The sequence below is a fragment of the Sander lucioperca genome, chromosome 23, assembly GCF_008315115.2.
Source record: "Sander lucioperca isolate FBNREF2018 chromosome 23, SLUC_FBN_1.2, whole genome shotgun sequence".
NCBI lineage: Eukaryota > Metazoa > Chordata > Actinopteri > Perciformes > Percidae > Sander > Sander lucioperca.
Genome location: NC_050195.1, coordinates 20,804,901 through 20,830,850, shown reverse-complemented (window position 1 = coordinate 20,830,850; position 25,950 = coordinate 20,804,901). Strand labels below are relative to the sequence as shown.

Below are 25,950 nucleotides of genomic sequence, written 5' to 3'. Positions count from 1 at the left end.
TGAATAAATGAAATGTATTTTTTTTATTAAACAATGAGTGACACAACAAGAACAAGTACAGAAAAAAGGAATACAGTGGAGAAAGGAGACAATTAAAAAAAAAAAAACAATACCAAATAAGATTTACCGCTGGCACCACTGGTTATAAAACCCTTCAGCAAATGCAGATTATACTGTCTAACATCCGCACGCTGCAAAGGAGGACGCAGCATGTAAAGCTGGAGCCAGGAGTTTAGGGTTAGTGTTTGTGATGCTGAGTGTTTAATAAAATAAATCCTCTCCACATATATCAGGCTGAGGTTTGTGGAATAAAAAAAACAGTGGGAAATAGCATAAATAAGAGCAACAAAGTAGAGCCAGAGGTATCAATAAATAAAACAAAGTTAGTCATGAGTGGAAAAAGAACAACAAATGTGTGAACAGGTGTGTTGTGTATCTTACTTGAAAAACAAGAACAAAGTGAAGGAACAGGGGGGAATAGTATAAGTGATTAATTAACAAAAAAAATCCTCCACATATATCAGGCTGAGGTTAAGGATCCAAGCAAAGTGCACAGACTAAAACAGAAATACTGACACTGTCAAATATAAACATGTGATGACAATCAAAGTGCATCAGGGCTGAGAGGAAGGTAAACAACCGTGATAAGGGGTACCTTGGCAGCAAGAGTCAGACTAAGAAGGCAATTTCAACCCAGCAGACTTCCTCAACTAAGGTCATAACATTTAGTCCACTGCCAAACACCTTACTGGTTGCCATGGATGTCTTTGGCCTCTCCATCCCCGGCACACCGTCTGCAGCCTCCACTCGCCTCATATTTCAGCAGCCGTCGCCAGCACCAGCTAGGGCTGCTCGAATATGGAAAGAAATATAATCATAATTATTTCGGTCAATATTGAATATTACGATAATTTAACACGATTACTCGCTGACTTCTGGAAAGATGTTGCAATTATTGAACTTAAACAGTGGAACACGTTAAATAAATCAACAGTAAAAAAAACAAAAAAAAACACAACTGTGAAATTTGCCTTAATACTTTTTCATATTTAAACTTATGTCATGTCACTTACTGATATTTTTTTGTGTGGAATAATTTGTATTCATACATGTAATCCAACAGCCCTTTCAAGGGTCTAATTAAACAAACGCAACCTTATTTCTAGACACACAGTACTCAGCTGACTAGCTAACACCGTCAGGTTCAGCAGATAAAACCTAAATAAAATCCGTCCTTAATCAACTTTAATGATCCTAGTAATCCAACATCAATAACTAACTAAATAAAAGTTGTCAGAGATTCACTACTGAACTTCGTAATTGTTGGTGTAGCGATACGTTCACAGCTGGCGAAGTCAAGCTAACAAACGAGCTAACAAACTAGCAGGCAATCGGTCGGCTACCAAGATAAAAATATATATAATTACGCTGTGCACACATACAAATAAATATCAGTATATGCATCATAAAGGGCCTCTGATAAAACATAGACAGTTGACAATTCAAAAGAGGTAGCTATTTAATCAACTTACCTCAGAAGTTACTCCACGGCCACCAATGAAAATGAATGATGTCCGACACCGTGAATGGATTGTTTGGAACTATGCGAGACTAAGAAGAAACAATCTGTCATTTGTTCTTTCACTGTATGTATACTAAAATATTTTGGGTAGATGTTCAACATCTTATAAGACGGAACACTGGGCAATCAATTCAATTTAAAGATAAAGATATTTTTATTTGTTTTGAAGGCAATGAGTTGGACAATGATGTTGTTTATTTTGTTCAATTAATATTGTTATTGGGGAAATTCCACATTCACAAGAAGAAATGGGCGGACTCCAAACCAAGCTTTGAACACTTCCTTCAAGAACTGCACCATTACGGCAACACTATAACAGACATTAAAAATAAGAAGGCAATTAAGACTGGAAGAGTGTTTGAAAAATTTCTCATGTACCGGTGATACATTTGACTTAATATGTACTGCACTTTAATTTTCTACTTTTTAAAATATTTTCTACTTATATTTGTCTTTGTATATGCACCTCTGGTAATGGCTATTTATATTTGTACATACTGGCGTTGTACTTATGTTCTTTACTAAATAAAAAAAAAAAAAAAAAAAAAAGAAAACTATGCGAGACTGCATACCCCGGATGTAGGCGGCAAAAAGCGTACAACGGAGTCCAATTGGAGTGTCGCCACTCTGTCTTTCTCTATCACTCTGGATAGTCGGTGTTTCAAGCAGCCTACTGTGGGGAGTAGCAATATGCTATTTCACTGACATAAGCTTTGCAAATAAACTCAGACATATGTTGAAAATGTCTTTAATAGGAGTAACCCCTTGAGATGCAGCATCTCGTTTTCGAGGGGGTCCTGGTTACAATGACGGGGTTATCTGTTTGTAAAGTGTCAGTAACGTTTTGAAATTAGCACTTCGCCAGCAAGCAGTACTTTGTGGGCAGTTGTGCTAAAGTTTGCTTGCTAACATAACATAAACTGGCTGGCAGACACCTCGCAAATAACCTCAGACTTATCACCCCCTAGCGTTATGGCGGTGAAATGCACCGCGATGCAAAGCAACCCCGACGCAGAACTCCGAAAGGGTCACGACGCCGTAGGAGTGACGAAGTAGCTACGGCGTGGAGTTGACGCAGAGGAATAAAACAGCCTAAAGACAACAAGTTGTGGTTTTATGTTTTATGGTTACTGGGGGAAGTCACTGCTCCCGGCTGGGGAAGAGTCCGGCACATACAGTAAGGCCCTCTAAAACCATAACCTTTGGAAAGAGCCAGGATAACTGTTTCCAGTCCTAAAGCTAAGCTAAGCTACCCGTCTCCTGGCTGTAGCGTCCTATTTAGACTGCTAAATAGGAACATTAGACAGCTACTGATCTTCGCATCTATCTGTCTGCATGAAAGCAAATGTTTATCTATCCCAAAATGCTGAACTATTTCTTCAATTTTCTTTTTTAATTCTCTCTGTACACAGGATAATATAAGTAGAGGTCTATCGTGTTATGGTTACAAATATGTCCGCCTCCCATTTGTGTTGTTTTTGTTTTGATTACTTATTTTCTTTTTTGTTTGAATATTTGGTCAAGTGTGCTATGTATATGTTTAGCACAGAATCAAACCAGAACATAATCATCTACCAACAAGAAGACTGATGCTAAAGTGCTGCAGTTGATAGGATAATATTAATTGGATAATATCAGACACCAAACGGGCAATGAATAATTTAATACACCAGTGTGGGTCCAAACTCTAATTAAACCTAAAGCATAAGTCGCAGATACCCTTTTAGCTACATGTATATTAATTAGAGCACTACATTAATATTTTAAGACCACCATAAGGAGATAATAGTTTTCAGATTTATTCATTTAAATCATCATGATCTGAAAGAAATTGTATTTTTATTTTGTTACAAAAGGCTTTATACATTACTTTCTAATCTAACAAATCTATAACTCTTGGATTTTTGCAAATATGCTTAATACATGTCTTTCTAATACATTTCCCTTGTGTTGTTCTTTCACATAACTAAGTATATAGAAGTGTAACAAATAGGCTACATCAAATTATTCCAAGGGACAAATTCAATAGGGGGACCCTGGTATATTCTCTATCTTGTAAGGCGTCTGTTACAAGCAGGAGTCATCTCGGGTTCAGATCCGGGACAAGCCCCCATTTGGTACAAGTTGGCTCCTGCTTGTAAGAAAAGAGGAAGCCCACACATCAACTTAAAGAATTTAATTTGTCCAAACTGTCCAAAAAGTGTATGGGTGAGTGTATCATGAGGTGTGTGTAAAAGGAAAAGGCAAAATAAAATGAAAAAGTGAAGAGCTGGAGGGTCCCCAGGGTGGTGCATGGTGAAGAGAGAGACCAGATGGACCAGATCTCAAAACTTTTGAACACCCGCACAGGTGATTTCAGTTATTCTGGCTGATTAGACCTCTGCTCAGGTTAAAGGTGGGCCAGCGCTTTAGGAGCTTTCAAATTTCATCTACCAATAAGAATGATAAAGCTGTCATTTGTCCTGCCCTATCAGGTGCAACAGAGCTCACAGGAGACTCTGGAACATGTCAGTCAATCAGTCTACACCCACAGTCCTGGGAAGAGGTCCAATCAGCCAGATGAACTCAAAACACCTGTAAATCCAAGACGAAACAGACAGAAAGACGGGACTCAAAAAGGAAAGAAGCAAAAAGAAGTTGCAATTACAAATCCGTCCACTTACTTCAGCACCATGGACAGTTTCATGGATTTATTAATACAGATAAATTCTACATTGTAAAAACCTCAGTCAGATAAAGGATTAATGAGTCAGGCAGACTAGACTAACATATTCAATTAAACAAGCCCTCTGCCCGTACACTCTCTCTGCTACTAGGGGATGGAGAGTTGGGATGGCAGGTTAACAAGGGGCATGCATTTTGATCATTTTGCTAACAAGCGGGATAGCATCGCCCATCTAATGGCCTACTGTATTAAACAGTATGACTCAACCGATTCAAAATCTTTTAGACATGCCTCTGAAATGATTATTGTAAGAAAAAAACTCTCTTAAATCCCACTTTCTTCACAGAATATAGCACTCAGCTCCTTATGCCCCAGTAGTATTTCCTGAGGTATCCAGTTTTTAGGAGTTAAAAGGGAGTCGGAGATACTGTTCCCACAAGCTCTTCCATTTCTACAATTTGTTTCCTGAGCAGCAAAAGGCCCTATGTCAGCAGTGTGTGTGTGTGTGTGTGCAATATAAGTGTGTATGAGTACATAAGTGCTGTTACTGTACCATCATTTAAACCCAGCTGGCTACAGTCACTAGGGGGTTTGGGAGTAAGCTCTGGACCCAGCAGGCCAGTCACGTAATGTCTCTGAACATCTGTGTGAAGCGACTAAGGATCAGATTAAACACAGGCTATGAAGGCTGTGACACACACACACACACACACACACACACACACACACACACACACACACACACACACTGCAAACACTCATGTGTTGATGACCCTGTTGTCTTCCTTGACCATGAAAGCTGATTTTTAAGCTCTTTTGGTAAACAGGTTGGAGGTTGGAGGTTGGAAATCGCTCGTGGCAAATGGGTGGGAGTGGCGGCGTCAGCAGCTGCGTTCAGGCACATGTCACCTCCTCCAGGAACAGTTACGTCTCAGGTACTGTAAGTCACCCTGACCCCTCCTGAGGGGACAGGTCCCTTCAGTAAATGATCACGACCCGGGCAACATCATTAGGCAGCTGCCGTGTGGCAGCAGCTCCTTGGCAGGGTGATAAGCAGAAACACTCCACTGGGAAAAGCTTACAGTGCACTTAGAGGTGACAGGGATAATACGGGCCATGCACTTATTCTCTGCAGAGCTCCGCATCATTTGTAAGCTTTAGCTATAAATAAAGATTTGTCATAAACCAAGATATGGGGTCTGTATGAGGCGCAGAGCTGCAGTCGTCTTGAATTTGATGATTTCTAATTGACCGTTTACTAAACCCCTCACCCCGAGAGCTATTGTCCAATCACTGCTTAGCAACCGTGACTAGGCGCGGCAGGTAGGGGTAGGCGATACCACCAATATCATTATACTATTATAAGGCAGAGAAATATGACATAATTTATGAGGTAACTGCATTATTAATATGCTACTTCTGGATATACTTTAATTACCATTACATAATTTGCCAAACATGAGGCATTTCTTTTTAATATTCTCTGTTAATTACCTAATCACATACAAGACAGTTTTCAATGGTAAATAACAAATGCACTTAAGACGTGATTACTGCGGACATGCACACATGTAAATATTGCATCTTCATAGCCTGTTTAAAAAAAAAACAACTTAGAATTTGTAGTAGTAAATCTGCCCTCTTATGAATGTAGACTACATGTGTGCCACAAGAGAATATAAAGCATGACAAGCGTTCAATAGGGGGGTGGGGTGGACGGGATGTTATCTGCAGATGTGATTGTATGTGGGGAAACCGTATTTGGTGACCCTTAATAATGTATAATCACAGGGGAGCACTAATGGAGAGTTCAGGTTTACACAACACTGCAACAAAACAGACGTAATGATTACAATTTTGGGGCTTTTCCGCCTTTAATTTGACAGGACAGCTAAGTGAGAAAGGGGGAAGACATGCAGGAAATCGTCACAGGTCGGATTCGAACCCTGGATCTCTGCGTCGAGGTATAAACCTCTCAGTATATGTGCACTTGCTCTACCCACTGATCCAACCCGGCCACATTCAGGTTTTTCTTTTTTAAATAATCAACTGTCTTTCAGAAACAGAGTTCTCATGTTTTTCTTATCTTCTTTTCAGCCGACAGACACTATCCTCCTGTATGTGTGTTTGATGATTTTTGATGCAGAAGTTGTAACAGCTTTGATGGGCATCTTTTCACACAACCCCGAAGAAAGGTTTTCGAAAATGTCAGGTCAAAACAACAGCAACAAGCACCATTTATCGACTGACAAGCTGACGAGCGGCTATTAGACTCAGCTGAAGTGTTGATGTGAAGTCACGGCACCAAAAATAGTCTTGACGGGGCTACGAAAAAATGATCTAGGCCTCACTGCCGATGATGGAAACTCACAAAAGAGGCGTTCACTGATGGGCGGTGACATCTCAAAAGGGCGCATTTGCCGACATTGTTCGTGTAATTAGGCATCGAGGTATTTGTGGCAGCAAACAGATGGACTTTAGCAGCTGCCGCCATCTATCAGCCGTAATGTAAAAAAACACTGCTTTTCTAACAGGATCTGCAAAGACTCACAGAGAACAAGTGTAGGTTGGTTTCCATGGTGAGCAAAGCCAATCAGCCATTTCTCATCTTGTTGAGTGACACAAACTGAGCTCAGAATGCCCCTGAAGTACAGGCTGGAAGCATTAACTGAAATAACCATCTATCTCTTTACCGTGACCTTACACCATTAAACACCTCCTATGTGAGTCAGAAATGAGATGATTACTATCTCGCCTTAATATGCCATTTCAACATGAGACAGACGTCAGAACGAGCAGCGAAGTGTAATTGCCCTTGTCTAGTACTCGAGATTGTTGGTTCTCCGAAAAGAAAAGAGACAGCAGGCCTCCTCCATTTGCCACGCGACGAATCTCATTCTCGGAATATACAGCGAGGTAATTGAGCGATGAATTACTTTTTGCATCAGCACCACTCAATGACACTGATTCTGATGTAGTTATATATTATCTTGCCCCTTTAATTTATCCCTACAATGACATACAATGGAAAATGAACATTCTTCTCTTTTATCTGACCCGAAAAACGCACTTCCCAAAAGCAACTTGTTTTTATTCTTTCTCTTAAAACTGTGTGAGGGCCAGGCCTTCAGGAAGTACGCCGTGACACTGTGCCTTTTCATTCTATAAAGTCACGTCTCCGAGTTAGACTTCTGAGCGACGTCATTCCCCAAAGAGAAGAAATAAATGAGTTTCACATCAAGTAATGCAATCAGCCGCGGTAACACCTAGATCTCCAAAAATTGTATTACATCTGCGATAATTGAGTAGACACCTCTACCTTGGATTATACCGTGGAATGGAGGGGAAAAAAAACACATTTATAGCCTACATGTGATAATTGGAGATAGATGGAGAAATGGAAGGCAGAAATCAGATGGAACAAAAGACAGATTCAACAAGAACGAAAGAGGACAATCTTTATTTCAATCTTTCAAACCTGTAATAAAGTGTGACAATCTCAAATCAAACCCAAAGAGGAAGTTTGGCAGAGAATGGTAGGCAACTACAAAACCAGAAGGCAAGGCAAGGGCATGGTTTCCTTTAGTGCAGTTTCACAGTAGTGATACAGATAAGCTCTGTATATTTAAAACATCAGGTATGCTCAGGTTGAATTGCCTGTCGATCAAGTTACAAGATTTACTGAGCTACTAAAGCACGATGAAATGAAGTGTAACAAACCCTGAAGGGATCTTATTACTCAGCTACACTTTTGTTTTTAAAAGGGTTACAGAATGGGGGGGGGAGATTGAGGATTGTCTTTACACAATAACAGCTCAAAACATTCATTACCATTTGAAAATATCATCTTAATAAAAAGTCCACTTAGTAGTTTTCTCAGCTGTGGTTGGTTCAGTTGTCACTATATGAGATACTTTTTCTTATTACTCTTCCCAAGGCCAATGAACTTAATGCTCATTCATCACCCTGTGTGGATAGTTCCCTTGAGTAAAAGCCTGTTATAGAAGCTGCCATTACTCAATTCAAACTTGTAATTACTCTGCAGCTCTACATGTTAAATACAGTGCATGAATGTTTCGGATGAATAATGTAACACAAAAGCAGGGTAAATAATAATCCAGTCGACATATTGGGAGACACGCTCGTTCGCTTTCTTGCCGAGAGTTAGGAGAACATTGATACCGATTTATGGTATAAAACTAGAGCCAGCAGTCGATTAGCTTAGCTTAGCATAAAGACTGGAAGTAGGGGGGAAATCGCTATCTAGAGCTAGGCTCTGTCCAAAGGGGAAAAAAACCTACCAGCACTCTTACAAACTCACTAATGAACATTTTATATCTTGTTTGTTTAATCTATAAAAGAACATGTAAATGCACGTTGTGGTTTTACTGGGGTTTACAGGATGTGTCAAACTAGATCCTTCTCATGTCGCTTATTTGATAGCTCCTCGACTCCTCATTCCTCGGCTGAACCGGAAGTTGTTCTGTCCGTCCTCGGTGAAGCCGTCTCAAAGCTCTTATTTCTACCCCGAGGAGCGAGCATCGAGGAGCTATAGGCGAGGATACACGAGAGCAGCCTTTTTTTTGGACTAAGCTAACACTGCTGGCACTAGCTTCATATTTTCCCTTCAGACATGACAGTGGTTTTAACTTTCTCATCTAACGCTTGGCAATAAAGTAAATAGCATATTTCCCAAAAAGTCAAATTTATGAGCTATGGGGTCCAACATGACTACACTTTTGCCTGCCATCCTGATTATTTAACACGAGAGATTTTTATATAGTATTAGCATTTTTGACTGTGCTCCGCCCACTGGTTTGAAGTGCTACTATGTTTACACATGGCCGGCTATTTTCATAAACGGACATTTCAAACTCTCCGTTTTCAAAAATAACATTGTGCACAGCTGTCAGTTTTCAGAAAAGTGTTTACCAGTGTATATATACCGTCAAGAGCATGCCAAACCTGTAGGTGACAGTGTAACAAGAAGCTCAAGCCCACGTTAGCCAATCAGAATCCCGAAAATAGCAACAACAGCAACGAATCACTTCCTCGGCTGCCGAAACCGCCGTTTGTCTCAGTTTACATGCAAACGAAGTTTTCCAAAATCTCCACTCTGGCCGGAGTTTTTAGAAAGAATCATTTTCAGAGGCAAATTCTCTGTTTGCGTGGAAACGAAGGGCACAAACGAAGGGAAATGTCTCCGTTTTTCAAAATAACCATGTACGTGTAAACGGGGTATCAGTTGCTGAAAAATGTGCCACTGGAGCGCTACTGTATATCAAATCTCAAAATTACACCCAGAGTTCTTTTGAGTGTTAACGGGTTTACCTTTATTTTTTCCTTCTTTAGTCACACAAGTTCAATTTATACTAAACATACTAAAGATAATGAAACATGCCTTAACATGCCTCACTGCCAAATCCAACAAGGTGCACTCTACTGTGCATTTTTCATAAAAAGTGGTATTCTGTTGGGTGTGGCAGGTTTTAGGAACACTTGTCCTTTATTGTAATAGGCTGGCCACTTGAATCCAAGAAAAAGCCACAATCCATACTTGATTTCAGCTATTACATACACTTCAGTCCAAAGGGTACGAAAACAGGCTGGAGATGAATTTCAATGCCTTGAGAAAACTAACAATAGTGGGTTATTACAGAAAAAAGGGGGTGAAACCAACTACTACGAAGACGGGATTAATATGTTGTACGCTCAGTGTATGTCTCAGTGCATCGGGATTTAAACCTCAACCTGCCTACTGAATTCAATATAGCAACCAGTGATGGAGGACAGATTGAAATATGGAAACAGACAGAGCCAGTCTATCTGAGGCATATAAGTTGTTAAAAAGCTGCAGGAACTACTAATGCATGGTATGGGTGTCTCCTGCACAGGTACAACCCATCTAGACTAGGACTTTTGAGCAGGTTGGTCATAAAATAGAAAGAAATGTGCATTTTTCATATTCTAGTATCAGACAGACGGACACCAATTACCATTCCAGCTTTTTTCATCAACTCGCCTCAACAGGCAGCTGGCATGAGAAATAAGTTTAAATGCACGACTGTCTCGGCACTTTGCACCCCTAGTAGAAGAAGGAGAAGAAATATTTTCAGGCAATAACATACAATAAAAAAAATTTAAAAAACACAATTCATTTATGGCAGATTTTCCTTCTTGGGCACTTCCTTTGCTTTCTACATGCGCCAATCACTATATTTGATAAGCCTACACTTTGAGTTGGGGGTAGTGGTGAACAAATTGTCTTTGTGTATTCATGTTGTGTTTAGTTTAAAGGCAATATTAAGGATAACACAATAAACTAGAAAGAGATTGGCATACGACAAAAAAAAAAGAAAAAAGATAGGGGCATTTAAGTGGTTACAAAACAAAGAGAAAGGGTCACACATCACATGGAATAAACCACTGGTTGGTCGAATCATAATAAATAAGTGGTTTGGTTCACAGCCATCCCTCCTTCTCTTGAACAGTATGCATTTACACTCCATCATAAAAAAGGCTGTTAGTTTGAAACATGATTCTATGGCTTCACTGAGCAGCCGACCTTAAACACAGAACTCAAAGATGGGGGAAGAGTCTGTGCTCGAGGGGCTCTGAGGCGAAGTGATATGAAAGACAAAGAAGCAGAAGAGTAATACATTGATAGGTCTTTGAGTTTCATGTCACTGCATTTGACTAGGCCCATCATCCTCTATCCGGCGGGAGCCCCTGTGTTAATCGGTTTTCTTCTCTTCGGGATCCTTCTCTCCAACATCGTCTTCCTCGTTCTCGCCGTCTTCGGGCCCCTCCAGCTCAGTGGCGCGTTGCCTCTCCTCCTCCTCCTCCTCCTCCTCTTCCTCCTCTTCATCCGTCAGGCCCTCCCTCTTGAGCGCATCTATGTCATCCGAACCGTCATCCGAGTCAGCCGTGCAGATGCCATAGCACATCAGGCTAATTACACCCAGCGGTAGGCCGAACAGGAAGCAGGCCAGCAGTGGAGAGCTGCGAAACACTGACTGATGTAGGAACGGAGACAGCAAGAGATGAAAGGAAGACAAAGAATCGGGAGGTGTGGGGGAGAACATGGAGGCAAAAGTAAAGAGATGCGAATGCGTCGAGGGAAATAATGGGAGTAAATGAGGATAGCGAGAAAGGACAGAAGAGAGAACAATACGTGAATTTTCTTTTACAATTAAATATTTTGCAGAAGAATTTTAAGCTTGTTGACTCTAACCACTATAAGAACATGCTCTCCGCTTTTTTTTGTTATAAATCCACTATGTAAATATACACATCTATAAACATTAACATCACTCATAATCCCTTCCTAAACCTTCGTTCTTGTCTTTTTCCAAGTGTGGATTACCAAGCGGGCAAAGCAGGTAACTGCCCAGCGGGGCCCCTGAGATCAGGGCTGGCTTCACTGTGCGATCATTTGATTGTGGTGTTTGGATTAATTGCTAATTTGCTTGGTAGTAAGCAAGTGAATAAGAAGAGAGAAGGGCCATAGGGTGATCTCAGCATTTATACTTAAAATAAATACTTAAAACTGAAGATGGCTGAAGTTGTGCTCTGGTTGCATCTATAACCACACCCAACAGTGATGTCACGGTGTACTGACACACCCTGGGGTATGATTCTGCATCGGTGCATCTTCCACCTAGCCTAGAAATGTACACGCAGCCTAGCGGCAGTAAATGTAATTTGCAGCCAGGGTCAGTCTAGCAACTCTCCGTTGGCTTGCGAGCTAGAAAAACCAAACTCTGGCTGGGCCAATCACATTGTGTATAGAGTCGGTGGGCGGGCTTATGGCTGCTGTTGATGGATGCTGTTGATGGGAACAGCGGTCTTTCGAAACGGCTTCGGCCACGACTCTGGAAGACTTGGAGTTCTTAAAAAAGGAAGATGTGTTCAGAGTTTTGCCGATCGGATACGGCAAAAATTTAATCTATCAACTAGCTCCGCAACCTTCTTCGTTGCTCTGCTTGGTTGTAGCGCTGTCCTATTGCGTGCAGAGAGAATTTGAAAGACGACCGTTTATCCTGTCCCTCGGATTGAGCCCTGCCAATGGTGAGTTCCCAGACCCGACATCTTGATGTGGGTCTGGCTTGTCAGGCTATCTTCCACCGGTATTAAGCTGCTCTTATAGAACCTCCATATCTAGAATCTAGTTTTAATACTTTTTAATATTGAATTGCCATTGATTGACCATTGCTTGATAGTGCATATTTCTAAGTAACTTTGTATTTATTTAAATGACCACAAGCCCAGTGTGGTTACAGACGTCTAAATCAAAGTCCAAAGCTTCAAATCTTAGCAATTCAAACATGTCTGCTGTGATGTTAGTTGACGGCTGTTTGACATGCTTTGACAAAACAACTGACCAATCAGAGCTTTGAAGGATCTCCTACATAGTTAAGTAGCTACGACTGCGTAGATTAGGACACTATACAGGACACTGTACAGGTTGTCAGTCAATTTAGAGAAGAACAGGTAACTCTTAAATCTGAATATTATGGCGTTTTTCCATGACACGGTACCTGCTCGATCTGCCTCGACTCTACTCACCTTTTTTGGTTTTCCATTATGAAAAAAAGTCCCTGGTACTAGCTAACAGGTACTTTTTTTAGTATCACCTCCGTCGAGGTTCCAAGCGAGCTGAGGCGATACCAAAAGGTGACGTGAAAACCTGCAGACTACTCATTGGTCAGAGAGAATCGTCACTAATCACTGCGTCATCATTGCTAGCAACAGACGGGGGTGTCCTGAACAAACCCGCCATTTTTAAATAGTTTAGCCAGCGGTGTTTTTTTTTTGTTTTTTTTGCTGCCTCCAACTTCTTTTAAAACATTTTTTTTTTCTTGCTGAGTGTAAAAAACAACACACCTTCGACGTTCTGTGTGTGTGTCGCGTTAGGTCACGGCAGTTTCCTGCGGCATCGCTATGACGACCAGCCATGCTCGCCTCAGGCATAAGGCGATACTAAATCTGCAATGGAAAATGGAGGACGGGGCACCGCGGCCGAGTCGAGTCGAGCCGAGTATAGTAGAGCTGGTACTAGCAGTGGCTAAGTAATTACTTTGATGAATGATGATTGAGATGAAGAAAAAACTCAATACTATGTTAACTGCTCGTAGCAACTGTACCGGAGCTTCTGTGTCAACTGGAAATGACGTGGATGGGACAAATGCGCCACTACACAAAACAGCATATATACTACCCACCCACCCCACCCCCCCCCCCAGTGCTGGCAATGGGCAAAACATTAAAAGTAGCCTTGTGTTGTCTGTCATGTGCACTGTTCAGGATGGGTCTTAAAGGCAAAAAGGATGCATGCACAAGTGTAGAGAAAGTGGGAAGAACATTCATTTTTGCCCCAGGCCCCTGACTTTATTTCTTCACACATAAAATAACAGAACACACTAACAAGGTATCCCTTTCTTTCAGTATAGCACAGCACAGATGTGGAGTCAGGCAGTTTAATAAAGGTGTTGAATCTCTCTTAGCAATAGTAAAGAGCCTCCTATTAGCTATTAGGTAGAGTGAATTCAAAATCCCATTTGGAGATCCAAAAATATTTGTCGGGAAAATTGCAGACAGGCTTTTATGCTTTTAGCGGAGATACTGCATTTTTATTTATTCATTCATTTATTCATTCATTTGCATTACGCCATTAAGCCTCGCGAGTGTGTTTAGAAGGCAGGTCACAAATCATTTGCAGAAACCCGGGCAGGCTGTAATATTTTAGTATTAATTAAATTTCTGTCATGCTACTTCAGAATGTCTGTATTATGTTATACCCTTTGTGTTTCTGTTATACCCTTTGTGTTTCTATCTTGTAATGTGCTGTGTTGTTTGCTTTTGTTTTGTTTTACACTGATGACCGGATTGGACCAGATTGACGCTTTTATCTAGAATCCTTTGGGTTTCTTGTACTTTCAGACTGTGCCGTTTGAACTGAAATGAATAAAGAAATCTCAAACTTCAAACAAGCAAACATCCACCTTTATACACAAGTCTGTCTGAAGATATGTTCTGTTCTTTTTCTGTCTTCCTCGCTAGGCTCACATCCCAAGACTACACACTCACACACAAACTCAAACACATACTGGTGCTACATGTATGCAAAGGTTGCATGCATACACATACTGAAAGTGAATTACAACTGAATTAGTTGGAGTTTTTTTTTTATCTTTCAATACTTCAGCAAATAAAACCTTTCTAGACTTCATTTTATTTTCTGGTTTCTCTCCATTTACTACCTGTAGATCGCAGATTCTAAATAATTTGGTAAATTTGCTAAACATTTTGGTAAATGGAAGTGTGTGTTTATTAATCCCGAAAGATCGGCTGGATTAAAATACAGTAAATTCTCAAAACTCTCATTCACATGCATGCCCTGAACCTGCATATAAAATTGGATATTTTTGTGACACATACCACTCCACTCCAGCGAAACATGATCCCTGCAGGCTCAACCATGCCCGAGTCACTGAAGGACAACTTCTTCTTTAAATGATCTCGGGGACAAATGAGTCATTTAGCCTTAATATAGCAGGATACATCAGAGACAATGTACCTAGAAGGGAGTATTCGGTCACAACTTCTGTCAGCCACTGAGCTGAGAAATATTCATGTTCCCTCCGGTCATTGCCACAGGAAGAGGGATGGTAATTGCCGCTGCTGTGTGGTGCTGGATGAGTTTGAGATGGGTATGCTATGCTAACACAGCTGGCAATGAGTCACTGGGCCTAATGTGGCTGCTTCCTCATGCTCCTGTCAGACGTGCATTTAGATGCAGGGCTTTGCGGGGGCGAGGTGATGGCTGCTGCCTATCTACTTTGTATCGTACTGTATCATGTCACTGTAAGCAGGGCTAGCCGTGGTGATGCATGCAGCTCGCTAAATTTAGGGAATCAAGAAGAAAATAGCATTTCATTTCTCTCACAGGTGTACGACGAGCCCTTCATGTGTGGATTCTTACTTTGGTGCAGTTGCTAATTGGAAACCAATATGATTTTGCACACTTTACATTTAAGGCTGATTTAGAGTAGCACGCAGACTCTATGCAGAGCCTACGCCTTCGCTTAAGTAAGTGGCCTTCCCCGATGTGAGGATTTATACTTGTGCAATGGTGTGTCTTCATGTTTCTAGCGTACCTCTTAAAGAGAATAGCAGAGCCGGTGTTTGTATGTGTGAGGAGTGTGCGGTAGAGCGAGTGAGAGACCGGGTTTCTGCAGGTTTTACCAAGTCAAATTTAAAGACTTTTTAAGACCTTTATGAATGAAAAGTAAAACCAAACATAAAAGTAACGAACGAAAATGCAGAGTCACAAACGTACTTGCAAAGTAAAATCTACATCTAGGGGAGACGGTGAATAACCCTATTTCAAAAAACGGTGGCGTGTTCCTTTAAGACCTAGAACACAATACTTACATCGAAATTTAGACTTTTTAAGACCCAGCGGAACCCTGGAGAGAGTGACGGGGGTTAGCTTCGGAGCGAGTACCGACACACAAAACAAAAACGCCACCGAAACAATGTGTCTCCCCCTGTGCTTTCTGACCCAGTCGGAAAGCTGTAGCAGGATAAGTTAACCCTCTCCTTGATTTCATGTTGTTCACAGAGAAGGAGAACCCGAAAATGAGTAGGTGGTAAATGCAACGCTACCAAACCCAGCCAAGCGGACCAATCACAGTTGTTGCGGTCGGCGTCGCAGCGACGCGTAGTAGAGGTGCACGTCAGGCTAAGGTGTAGGCTACGGCGTAGGGTCCATTTCTACGCGTAGATTCAACGCAGAACCATAAATCAAACTTCACAGAGCCCAAAGAAATAATCGTTTTTATATTTTCTGACATTTTCTTCCACTGATTTAAACTGACAAACCAGACAGCTTAAAAGTAAAACCTTCTATACAAATGTTTCTACAAGCCTTGGTACCTCAAGGTAACTTCCAGAAGTCACTATACCTTCCATCTCAACAGTTTCCTGAATAAAATCTATAATTTTCTCCACCTCCCTTTACCTGTGGTTACAGTACAACCAGAGCATTACAACACAGCTGTATTTACATTCCTATCACACCTGTGGTAAAATAAACACCAGTTCTCCTAAAAGAACCAACTTCTTAGAGTGAAAGTGGGAGGAGAAGCAAGTTCAGCCTCCTGACCCTGTCTACTCCCTCATTACTCCACCTCCTCCTGCTTGGTTGCCGGTTTCTCTTTCCCCATACTGCGTTTACTGCCTGCATTGCATATTCTCAGTCGTACTCCCCTGTCTTGTTCTCTGAATGTTGTTTTTCTCCCAGAGGGAAAGAGCAGGGCACTCGGGCATTTGCTTTACAGTGTTAATAACCTTGGCGCAGGTTACATATGCAGTAAACAGCATTTACCCTAAACTGGCAAACGCAGTCAAGGGGAGGCATGGTGTGAAGCATATCAACAAGTACAAGGTGTAGGGCTGAACGATTAATTGCATTTGTGATAATATCGCGATATGTTAAAACGCGATTTCCTAATCGCAAAGGCTGCGATTTGGTCACATGACTCGCGAGAGCAAATCAGTCTGCACTCCGCAGAGAAAGCATCAACTTAGCATGCTAACGCTACACTGTACCTTGAGCTGATTTCTGTCATTCAAACAACTCTGATTGTAGTTTAAAACTTTTACAGCCATTTTAATAAAATGAAGGGCTTTATTCTGGTTCGAGTCCATACGTGCAGTTAATGGATACAGACACGCAGAACTGAAGGCTCGGTTGGCAACTAGCTCTGATTAGCGGTTAGCTCCGGTTAGCGGTTAGCTCCGTTATAAATATATGGAGTGGAGGAGCTGCCACTGAGAGGGGTAACAACCAGACTCTGATAAATGACGTTCGGGGAGCTTTCACAGCAGCGCGGCCGCGGTGTTTCAACGGTTTTATTAGTACAGTTAATCCCACGGCAAGAACACCAGCAACTAGCTAACGTAACGATAGCCTCTCTGAACAAGTGCACACGGCAGTACGCAACTTCACGAGGGGGAGGGGCTGGAGGCAGCTCCTCTCTGTGCACTGTAAAAAATTACACTGTTGTGTGTGTGTGTGTGTGTGTGTGTGTATATATATATATACTATATTTTTAATTGTTTAACTGTCTAGTGTGTAATTGTGTGTTCATACTATAAAATGATTTATTGTTTGTCTTTGTTGAATAATACAGAAGACAAAGAGCTTAAAAAAATAATCGAATCGAAATCGCAATATTTGGGAAAAAAAATCGCAATTAGATTATTTTCAAAAATCGTTCAGCCCTAACAAGGTGTTCAGTTGTATCCTAATAATGAACTGTAGAGGTAAAGAAAGACCAAGGCTAGAACAGTGGTTTAAAAAGTTGGGAAGCAGGACAAAATAATATTACGCTGAAACTAATATAAAATAGACCTTAAAGCTTAAGTGCGTTACCTTTTTAATATTAATTAACGTCCGGTACATTCAAGGCATTGCCAAATGAGTTGATGCAAAGCTAATTAAGACTATCAGCTCCACAAAAGTCTCTCTGTATTTCTCAGTATGGTTACGCTCAGAAACTGGTGTCGTCCGGCGACTTCCGCACACAGAAAATCAAGTGAAGATAGAGTCCATCATGTTTTTGTAATCCTCCGTGTCCTCCTTGGCTACTAGCAACTGCGTGGAGGAGGGGTGGGGGTGGTGCAAGATCACGTAAGGCTTGTGATCATGTGGACGCGCCGACTGTTTTGTCGTCATTACTTAGAATTCCTCATGGGGGCGACAGAAACTACGCACTATAGCTTTAAAGCCTCACTAATCAATATGTTTACTTGAACAATGGACAAATGATTTTGTGTAATGTGAAAGGGGTCGCTCAACACTGCGGTTCCTCTCAGGTCTATGGAACATTTTAGCCCCTTTAAAACTCATTGTTTTGGTTTACGGGCCGCAATTTTACTATTTTGGTTCACCATCACTGCTCTCAGCAGAAACGCATCTCCATATTAATGCCGTAATGTTGCTACGAGTCTGCTGATTGTGTAAATAAGAAACTGTACGCCAAGTAGGGCTGGGCGATATGGAGAAAATCAATTATGATATTTTTGACCAATTACCTCGATATCGATACCGCAACGATATTGTAGTGCTGACTATTGGTGCTTTCACAAAATATTTACACAATGAGATTTTTGATAAATAATCATCAGTAATGTGGATATAATGACTAAGTGGGTAAAGGCAAATAATAGAACAGTTACAACAGTCTGGTAAGTTCAGACAATGACATCACTTTACTGTAATGCAGCCTTTAAAACCAGGAAAAGACAACACTTATGCCATATTACAATATCCAAAATCTAAGACGATATCTACTCTCATCACGATATCGATATAATATCGATACATTGCCCAGCTCTAACGCTAAGTCTAAGTTCAACTTTATTATTAAAGTAGCCATATTATGCTCATTTTCAGGTTCATAATTGTAATTTGATGGATTTTTTTTTTTCAAAAGTTTGTATGCGTGTGGAAGCACCAGAGACACAAAATAACACCCCAAATCCTAGAAAAAAAATTGTTTTTTTTCATAATATGGGCACTTCAACTTTATTTTACAGCTTGATGTGCTGCACCCAAGTGACAACAAACAGTGTAGGTTTAACTAAAGCTACAGTACCATGTCTGCTTCTAGAAATAACCTAATAAACTAAATATATCTGAAATGCGTGGGTTTTTTTGAGCTTTAATTGAGGTGCATAGTGCACAAAAAAGGCGTAACTGAATTTTAGTCAACTAATTATTTTTTTAGTGGAGGTCACGATGGTGATATCCTGCAGACTGACATGTTTTGAACTATTTTAAAATGATTTATTGCTATGATTTAATCAATTTTAATTGCACTTAACAAAACATATATATGAGATTACCGTAATATAACATGAGCATTTTTGAACCCCAATGACATTGTGCTTGGGAAACATTCTCCGTCTACATGTGGCAGCCTGGAGTGAACTTACCATAATGGTGGATCTGGCATCAAAGGCCACACGTTTGATCCTCTGAATGTATCCATCACCTCCATTCGCCTGCAGAGAGACAGACCACTTAATAGAGACAGAAGAGATACTATGTCTAGCTCATCCTAATCACTTGGGGGACAATCCCTAAATAACAAAAAACAATTATCAATACCCAGTAAAAAAAATTCTCAAACTAATCACGCAGTACGCACACAGAGTTATCCAAGTATTAGGTTTACCGTCATATGGTCCGTACATCCCAGACATTTAAAATATTGTTTAATTAAACGCTTCTCTGCACAAATGATCGGCTGTGCCCGACTCTAGTTTGTCCGCTGCCCAGCAGCTCTACTCCGTTTGACCTCATTTGTTGGCAACAGCACCTGGGCAGCCAATGAGCGATCTGTCCCCGACGCTAATTCATCAGGATGGCCAATTAGTGTGCACTGACTGAGCAGGACTTCTGTGAACGAGCTGAAGGTGGGCATAGGATGGTTTTTGTGGAAGCAGCTGTTGCACAGACTCATGCTAATGCTGTGTGAGGACTGCATAACTAGTTTGAGAAGTTTTAACAAACATTTTTTACAGCATGTTGTCGGAGTGGGAGGATAGAGGACTAAAAAAAAGGAGAGAGACAGCCTATGTTCCACAAGAACAGTGAGTGGGGAGTAGCAATTCCCTAAAAACCTGCTCGAGATATGACTGCCAACTCTGTCCTCCTCTGGCTGGTTACTGCTTCACGCGAGGCTAAACACGCTGTCTGCGTACCTTAATGTTCATGCTTTCTATGAACAACACTCATAAGTTCAAAGATATTAGTCATGCTTGGGAAAAATTCAAAAATTCATCGTCTCTCTTCAACGTTTTCCCTAAAAAATCTTAAAATCTAACAGTAACTATTGTTAGCTTTCTTGCATCATCTACATTATTTTAAATTGAATTCAATGCATTAAACGCATATTATCCTGTGTATTTCTGCATGAAGCACGAACCAGCCTTAAGACACCTCATTGCAGACATTACCAGCATGACGTGAAGACGCTGAAACTGTCCAGGCTTTGGCTGCAACTGGACAGCAGAAACATGGAGGTTTCTGTTGCTGTTTATTTGGTGGGAGGTGGTTTGTTTTGCCAAGCAAAAAATAGCCTAAACCTTTCTTGGAAGAAAAAAAAAAGAAAAAAGGACAGGACCTCTGGCTGTTTGGCTTATGGTTTCATACATCTGGTGACTTGTGGTGCAGAGGAAAGCGATGACTTTTCTTTTCCAGATTAGTGTGCACACTACAATACAGAGTCATGTAGTAATCTCAGTGTTTGATTTAGAAGACAGAATTATTGCAGATAATCCATTCAGGGAGGACAGCAATACGAAATCTAAACATGCAAAAGGAGATTGCAAAAATACCTCATCTGCTGAAAATATTTTCCAGGGAAGACTTAAAATGCAAGGCAACGTGGTTGATTAATGAAGACTACTGGTGTGATTACGATGGTACAACACAAGGGGAAGGGAGGGGAAAGGGCTACACTGAGCTGCATGCATAAACAAAAAGCAGGAGAGAGGAGGGGAAAGGAGAGAAGAGGAGAAGACTTGGACCTGTGCAGAACCGTTCAAAACACCGTTGATGAATTGGACCAGCTGCTCCATGGTCTCAATCGGCTCACTGGGCAGGAAGTACTGCTCGTTGGATGTGTTGAGGATGATAACGGAGGGCACTGTCACCTCGCTGAGAAAAACAGGAAACACAGCTTTTAATCTTCTTAACCTCAGCACCTTGGACTGCCATTATCAAAGTGCATCATTAGAGAAGAACAAATTGTAACACGAAGAATACAATTGTGATATAAACAAACCCTTTGTACTCAGAACAACCTAACTTTTCCCCTGGGCATTATTTCAAAGAGGATTTTTTTTGTCTGAGGAAAAAGGCGATGCAGCCTGGCCTATTTTAGAGTGCCATTTCTTTCTATCTTTTATGCATACAGTGTGCAACTCAGTGGCTTTATTGGTCTGTGCCGGTCACAGTTAAAGAGACCTTTACAAATTACAGCTGACAAGTGAATCACAGGGAGTCCAGAAGAAAAGCAACTCTGCATCCATGCTGAGAAATATACAAAGAAGCCCAGTACTCCAGTGCCAGAGACAGACACCACACGCTCTCCGGCATACTTATTTCGAGAAATCAGAGAAGGAATTACAAAACTCAGTGAGATAACGAACAAGGTCAGAAACAAGCAATCTCTGTTACCCACATCTCACACAGCACCAAAGCCTGGCCTAGATAAGGTATCTTAGTGCTTAGAAACACACACACACCAGTCCATCACAGCCCCCTCAACCCGGAAACAAATTGCACACACACATCCATCACTGTCCCAATCCACCACCCAGGAAAGATCAGTAGTACACACACACACACACACACACACACACACACACACACACACACACACACACGGCACCCATTTAAAATAAATATGGATTAGCCTATTCACCTCCGTGAGTGGAGACTACTGGGCGTTCGCCACCCATAATAAAGGTTCATATACTGTACTGTATAGAATTAGAGCTGGCAGAAAAACACATATTTAAGTCATTTCCTTTTCCTCTGCCAAAAACAGCCAGCTGTATAATTAGGGCTAATTTTGTTTTTGTTGGAAAACTGTATCCATGTTTATTTGGATTATTAAAGGAACAGCTGGACATTTTGGTCAAAACTTGCTTTCTTGCCTATTGTTAGATGAGAAAATCAACACCACTCTCATATCTGTGCTATACGATGAGATGTAATATACGTATGAGGCTAACATTTTCTTCACATGGATTTAAGATTTTAACAGTTCAACATTTTGGGAAATACATGTTTTGCCTTCTTGCAGATGTCTGTGTTTACTATGAAGCGTTAGCCTGTGCTAGCATGAAGACCGGTAGCAGGGGGACACAGCTAGCCTGACTCTCTTAAAGTTAATAAAAGTTATTACACTTAGAAATACGCTTTCTGGCACCTCTAAACCTCACTAAATGACATGTATTTACTTTATTTCTACAAGCATATATAAAAACAATTACCATTCGTGGATTTACGGGAAGTTACACAGTGAAACAATGTCCTGGCAAACATGCTGTGTTAAACTGCTGTAAGCTAACTGCGTGGCTTTAGCTGCATATTTAACACACAGAGATGCGCGTTGGAACTACATTTATTCTTTAAAAAGATAAACAAAGAAGTAAATATTGAATAAAAAAACAGGTGAAAACTGTATTTAAAAAAATAGCATTTGTATTCCTAACAATCTGTAGTTTGGAGGTTGTTGTTGTTTTTAACTTAATGGGACTGGCTCATTATCAGCAGTTCATTAGTTTGTCTTCCCCAAGTTTTCTTTTCACTTTCTGTTTCCAGAGGCATTTTCTGGGCTTTAATTATTGCAAGACGACTTAATTAAAAACCTAACTGTAAACTGTATAATATATAATATATAATGATTGCTCAGAGCGCAAATCGCGTACCACATGTAGGCGGCTTAAAACTGCCTATTTAATAAAAGGTGTAGGAGAAGATAATTGAAATCAACTTTATTTGTGTGTGAGCTGAGATCTTTTCACACTTTAAAAATTATATTCATGATATATAGAGTACCAGAAATGTATTAGAGGTTCCACAAAAGCGATCTTTAGTATACAAATCAAATGACTGCTTGGTGTGGTATCTTCCTAGTCATTCACCTTCCTAGATTACAAGTCTTCCCTTCACACACACACACAGACTTTCAGTCACCTCAAATCTCTAAATTTTTCACAGCCCACAATGCATTCCATATAAGGGGTTAGGGATAATCCTACATTTAAACAGAGGCAGAGACGGCCTCGGACTTAGAGTGGTGCTCATGTTGTATGTGTGTGTGTTCAATAGTGTGTCTCTGTGCCTTTGGTGAAAGCAGGGGCAGCCTTACGCCAGACAGACCGCTGCCAGAACACAGTAATCGCTGTGATGACAGAACGCGGGATAAAAAACCATCAGATTTATTTCCATGACTCTCCTAAAGGAGAGAATTAGTGGACATTGACAGGCTAGGATTTCATTCCTCAAAGGAGGGCAATTAATCCCGTGCTACAGCGGCCAAACTCAGTCCTGTAAAACCCGGCAAATACATATTGTATCTACTCGTACAAAATTGGGAAGGCTAATCACCTCCTTTATCCTTAAATATAAACACCGTCTGTTTAATTTCAGCCATGCACCCGGAGTCTGTTCTTTGAATGTCGTCCTATTTCCAATGCAACTCCTATACTGTACTCTTTTAATTACATAGGACTTAGGAGACCATGTCTGCTATAATCTCCCTTATACAAACAATAATATGCTAAATTTAAAATTACATCCTGCAGCGGTCTATTACGCTGGGAGATCCTCACACAAACACACACAACATTATACAAAGACACACATAATTAGACACTGTACGTTGGTAGATACAAAACAGACACGCCAACTGCTACAGCCCTGCTGGCCTGTAACACTAGCAGGGTTCTGTCTAATTAAAAGTGTGGGATGTCAGTTGCAGGGCCTCTCTCGAGCAAGACACACCAACAGCAGGCCTAGGCGCAAAGCTACAGCAGCAGGGCTCTCTGAATCATTGGCGCGGCTCTTTGACAAGCTATTAAAAACACATGACCGCCATAGATTTAATCCACGCATATATCCTTATCCGTAAATTCCTCATAGATTCCTTTCACTATCCTTCACTCGCAGAAGCTGAATTGCAGAAGCTGGTGTGCTTTTTTGTATGCATTAGTGCGCGATAGTAGGGGGTTACAATTTCCAAGTGCACTAAAAAAGAAATGACAGTCTGTCTGTGTAATTGACTTCTCCACAAGAGAGCATCTTTAATGGCAGAGGCTGGCATTACAAGTCAGTCCAGACCTGGATAAGTAGCTGACAGAAGGTAACATGAGGTAGAGAAAAGAGGAAGATGAAGATGAAGAGAGAGGTGGGCTGGATTTGAGACACTCACCCCATAATGAGGCTGTTAATGTAGTCATTCCCATCCATGTGGCCAAACTGGAAGTCCCTGGAGAGATGCAAGACAAATCAGTGGCATAAGAAAGTGAAAAACAGTGAATCAAAAACAACATTCAATAGCGCAAAATGAGCCTTTTTTTTCCTTGTCTCAGTGGATTGCACAAAACTGGGACACCAACACATTGAATGGAACTGCATGTTTTTTTTGCTATGGAAAACTGGGATTTTGTCACTGCAGAAAGAAAAAAAGATATCCCCAAAGCTCTGTCCTGTGCCATCTCCCGTTTCTCATCATCTTTTCCCACCACAGAAAAGACTCAGGTGATTTATCTGAACGATAAGGCACGAGGAGGAATTCAATTTGTTTCTCATTGTACTCCACTATGTCTGAGCAGGGTGTATTGTGGGTAGACTAGGGAAGGGGGTGGTTGCACAAATCCAGGAAAGCCAGTGACTACCACTGAATGACTGATTATGGGGGGCCTCTACATATATATTATATTCATATTGAATCACAGCTACATCTTGCACATTTGTCCTCTGGGTGTTACAAAATACTGCCTGCGCTTATTAACGACTAATTATGAAGAGCCAGAACTAAATAATATATGGATGCAATATAAAAATCAGTCTGTGTTAGTGATAATTTGTCTGACAATAGTGGGCCAAACTGGAAATAAAGCTCAAGTATCAAAAAGTCAGTTTGTAACTTTTGGTCTGAAAGCTGCAGCAGTGTGAGTTATGGATCAGACACGGCTAGAAGAGAATCTACATGTTTCAAGACTGAGGGAGGGAGTGTTGAGATACACAAATTGTAATGTGGAATATAAATTCCTTTTTATTTTATTATCAATACTTGGTCTATAATCTAAATGGTTACAGGTCTGTTTCCCATGTGTGTCCATCTTCCTACTCCCACTGACACTTCTTTGGCCAGACCGCTGAGCAGGCTGGCCATGAGAGCATGGAGCAACAGTGCACAACAGCTGTTTCTGGTAAATACTTCCAGATATGGCCAATGAAAGTTGTACATTTTAGCTGTTTACTTATACGTTCCCTCTGGACATGTGCAAGTGTCTGTCATTCATTCCACTTACGACATTTTTATAAATAAAAGGAAAACAAGTTGTCCTTGCGGACAGGAATTCATTATTGAACAATCAATGATCATATAAAAAAAACTTTGTTTTTGGAACTATTATAAATACGATGGTGGGTATGGGGAGAGAAGTCACCCACATATGCACTCTGGAAAGGATTAAAATCACAGATCGCCACACGCAATATTAAAAACCACACACAACGCCTGTAATATCTTCATGTGATATTAAGCATCTTTTAAAGAAGTAGTTTTTTCTTACAAAAAATGTGGCTTGCATTGCTGTGTCTCTTTTAATACTACCACTGAGGCAGTGGCTTTAAAATATTCCTATACCTGTATTAATTGATTTATTTTGGCCGCTTGCAGCACAACAAGCTGTAAATGCAATGTTGACCTTATAAAGTTGATGTGAGGAACGTGTAAAAAAAAAAGTTTAACAGCATGAGCATTTATTTAGCTTTTTGTTTTGGCCTTCACCCATCCAGATATCAGGCTCTTTAGCTGCTAAATGCTCCACCAGCTGTTCACCAGCTAGTCGCTACTAGCAACGTCTATTGCATGTCTGTCCGTCC

General features: G+C 40.8%; 1 protein-coding gene across 1 annotated transcript in view; it reads right to left on the bottom strand.

Annotated features, from left to right (window-relative positions):
- Positions 1 to 9,373: 9,373 nt before the first annotated feature.
- Positions 9,374 to 25,950, bottom strand: part of LOC116045250 (protein disulfide-isomerase TMX3-like) — a 37,127-nt gene continuing 20,550 nt past the window's right edge. Inside the window, exons 13-16 of the mRNA XM_031292773.2 lie at positions 24,269 to 24,325; positions 20,853 to 20,982; positions 19,254 to 19,322; positions 9,374 to 11,263 (exon numbers count right to left, since the gene is read on the bottom strand). Coding sequence (XP_031148633.1) covers positions 10,982 to 11,263; positions 19,254 to 19,322; positions 20,853 to 20,982; positions 24,269 to 24,325 — 538 coding nt within the window. The 3' untranslated portion in view covers positions 9,374 to 10,981. The remainder of the gene's footprint in view (positions 11,264 to 19,253; positions 19,323 to 20,852; positions 20,983 to 24,268; positions 24,326 to 25,950) is intronic.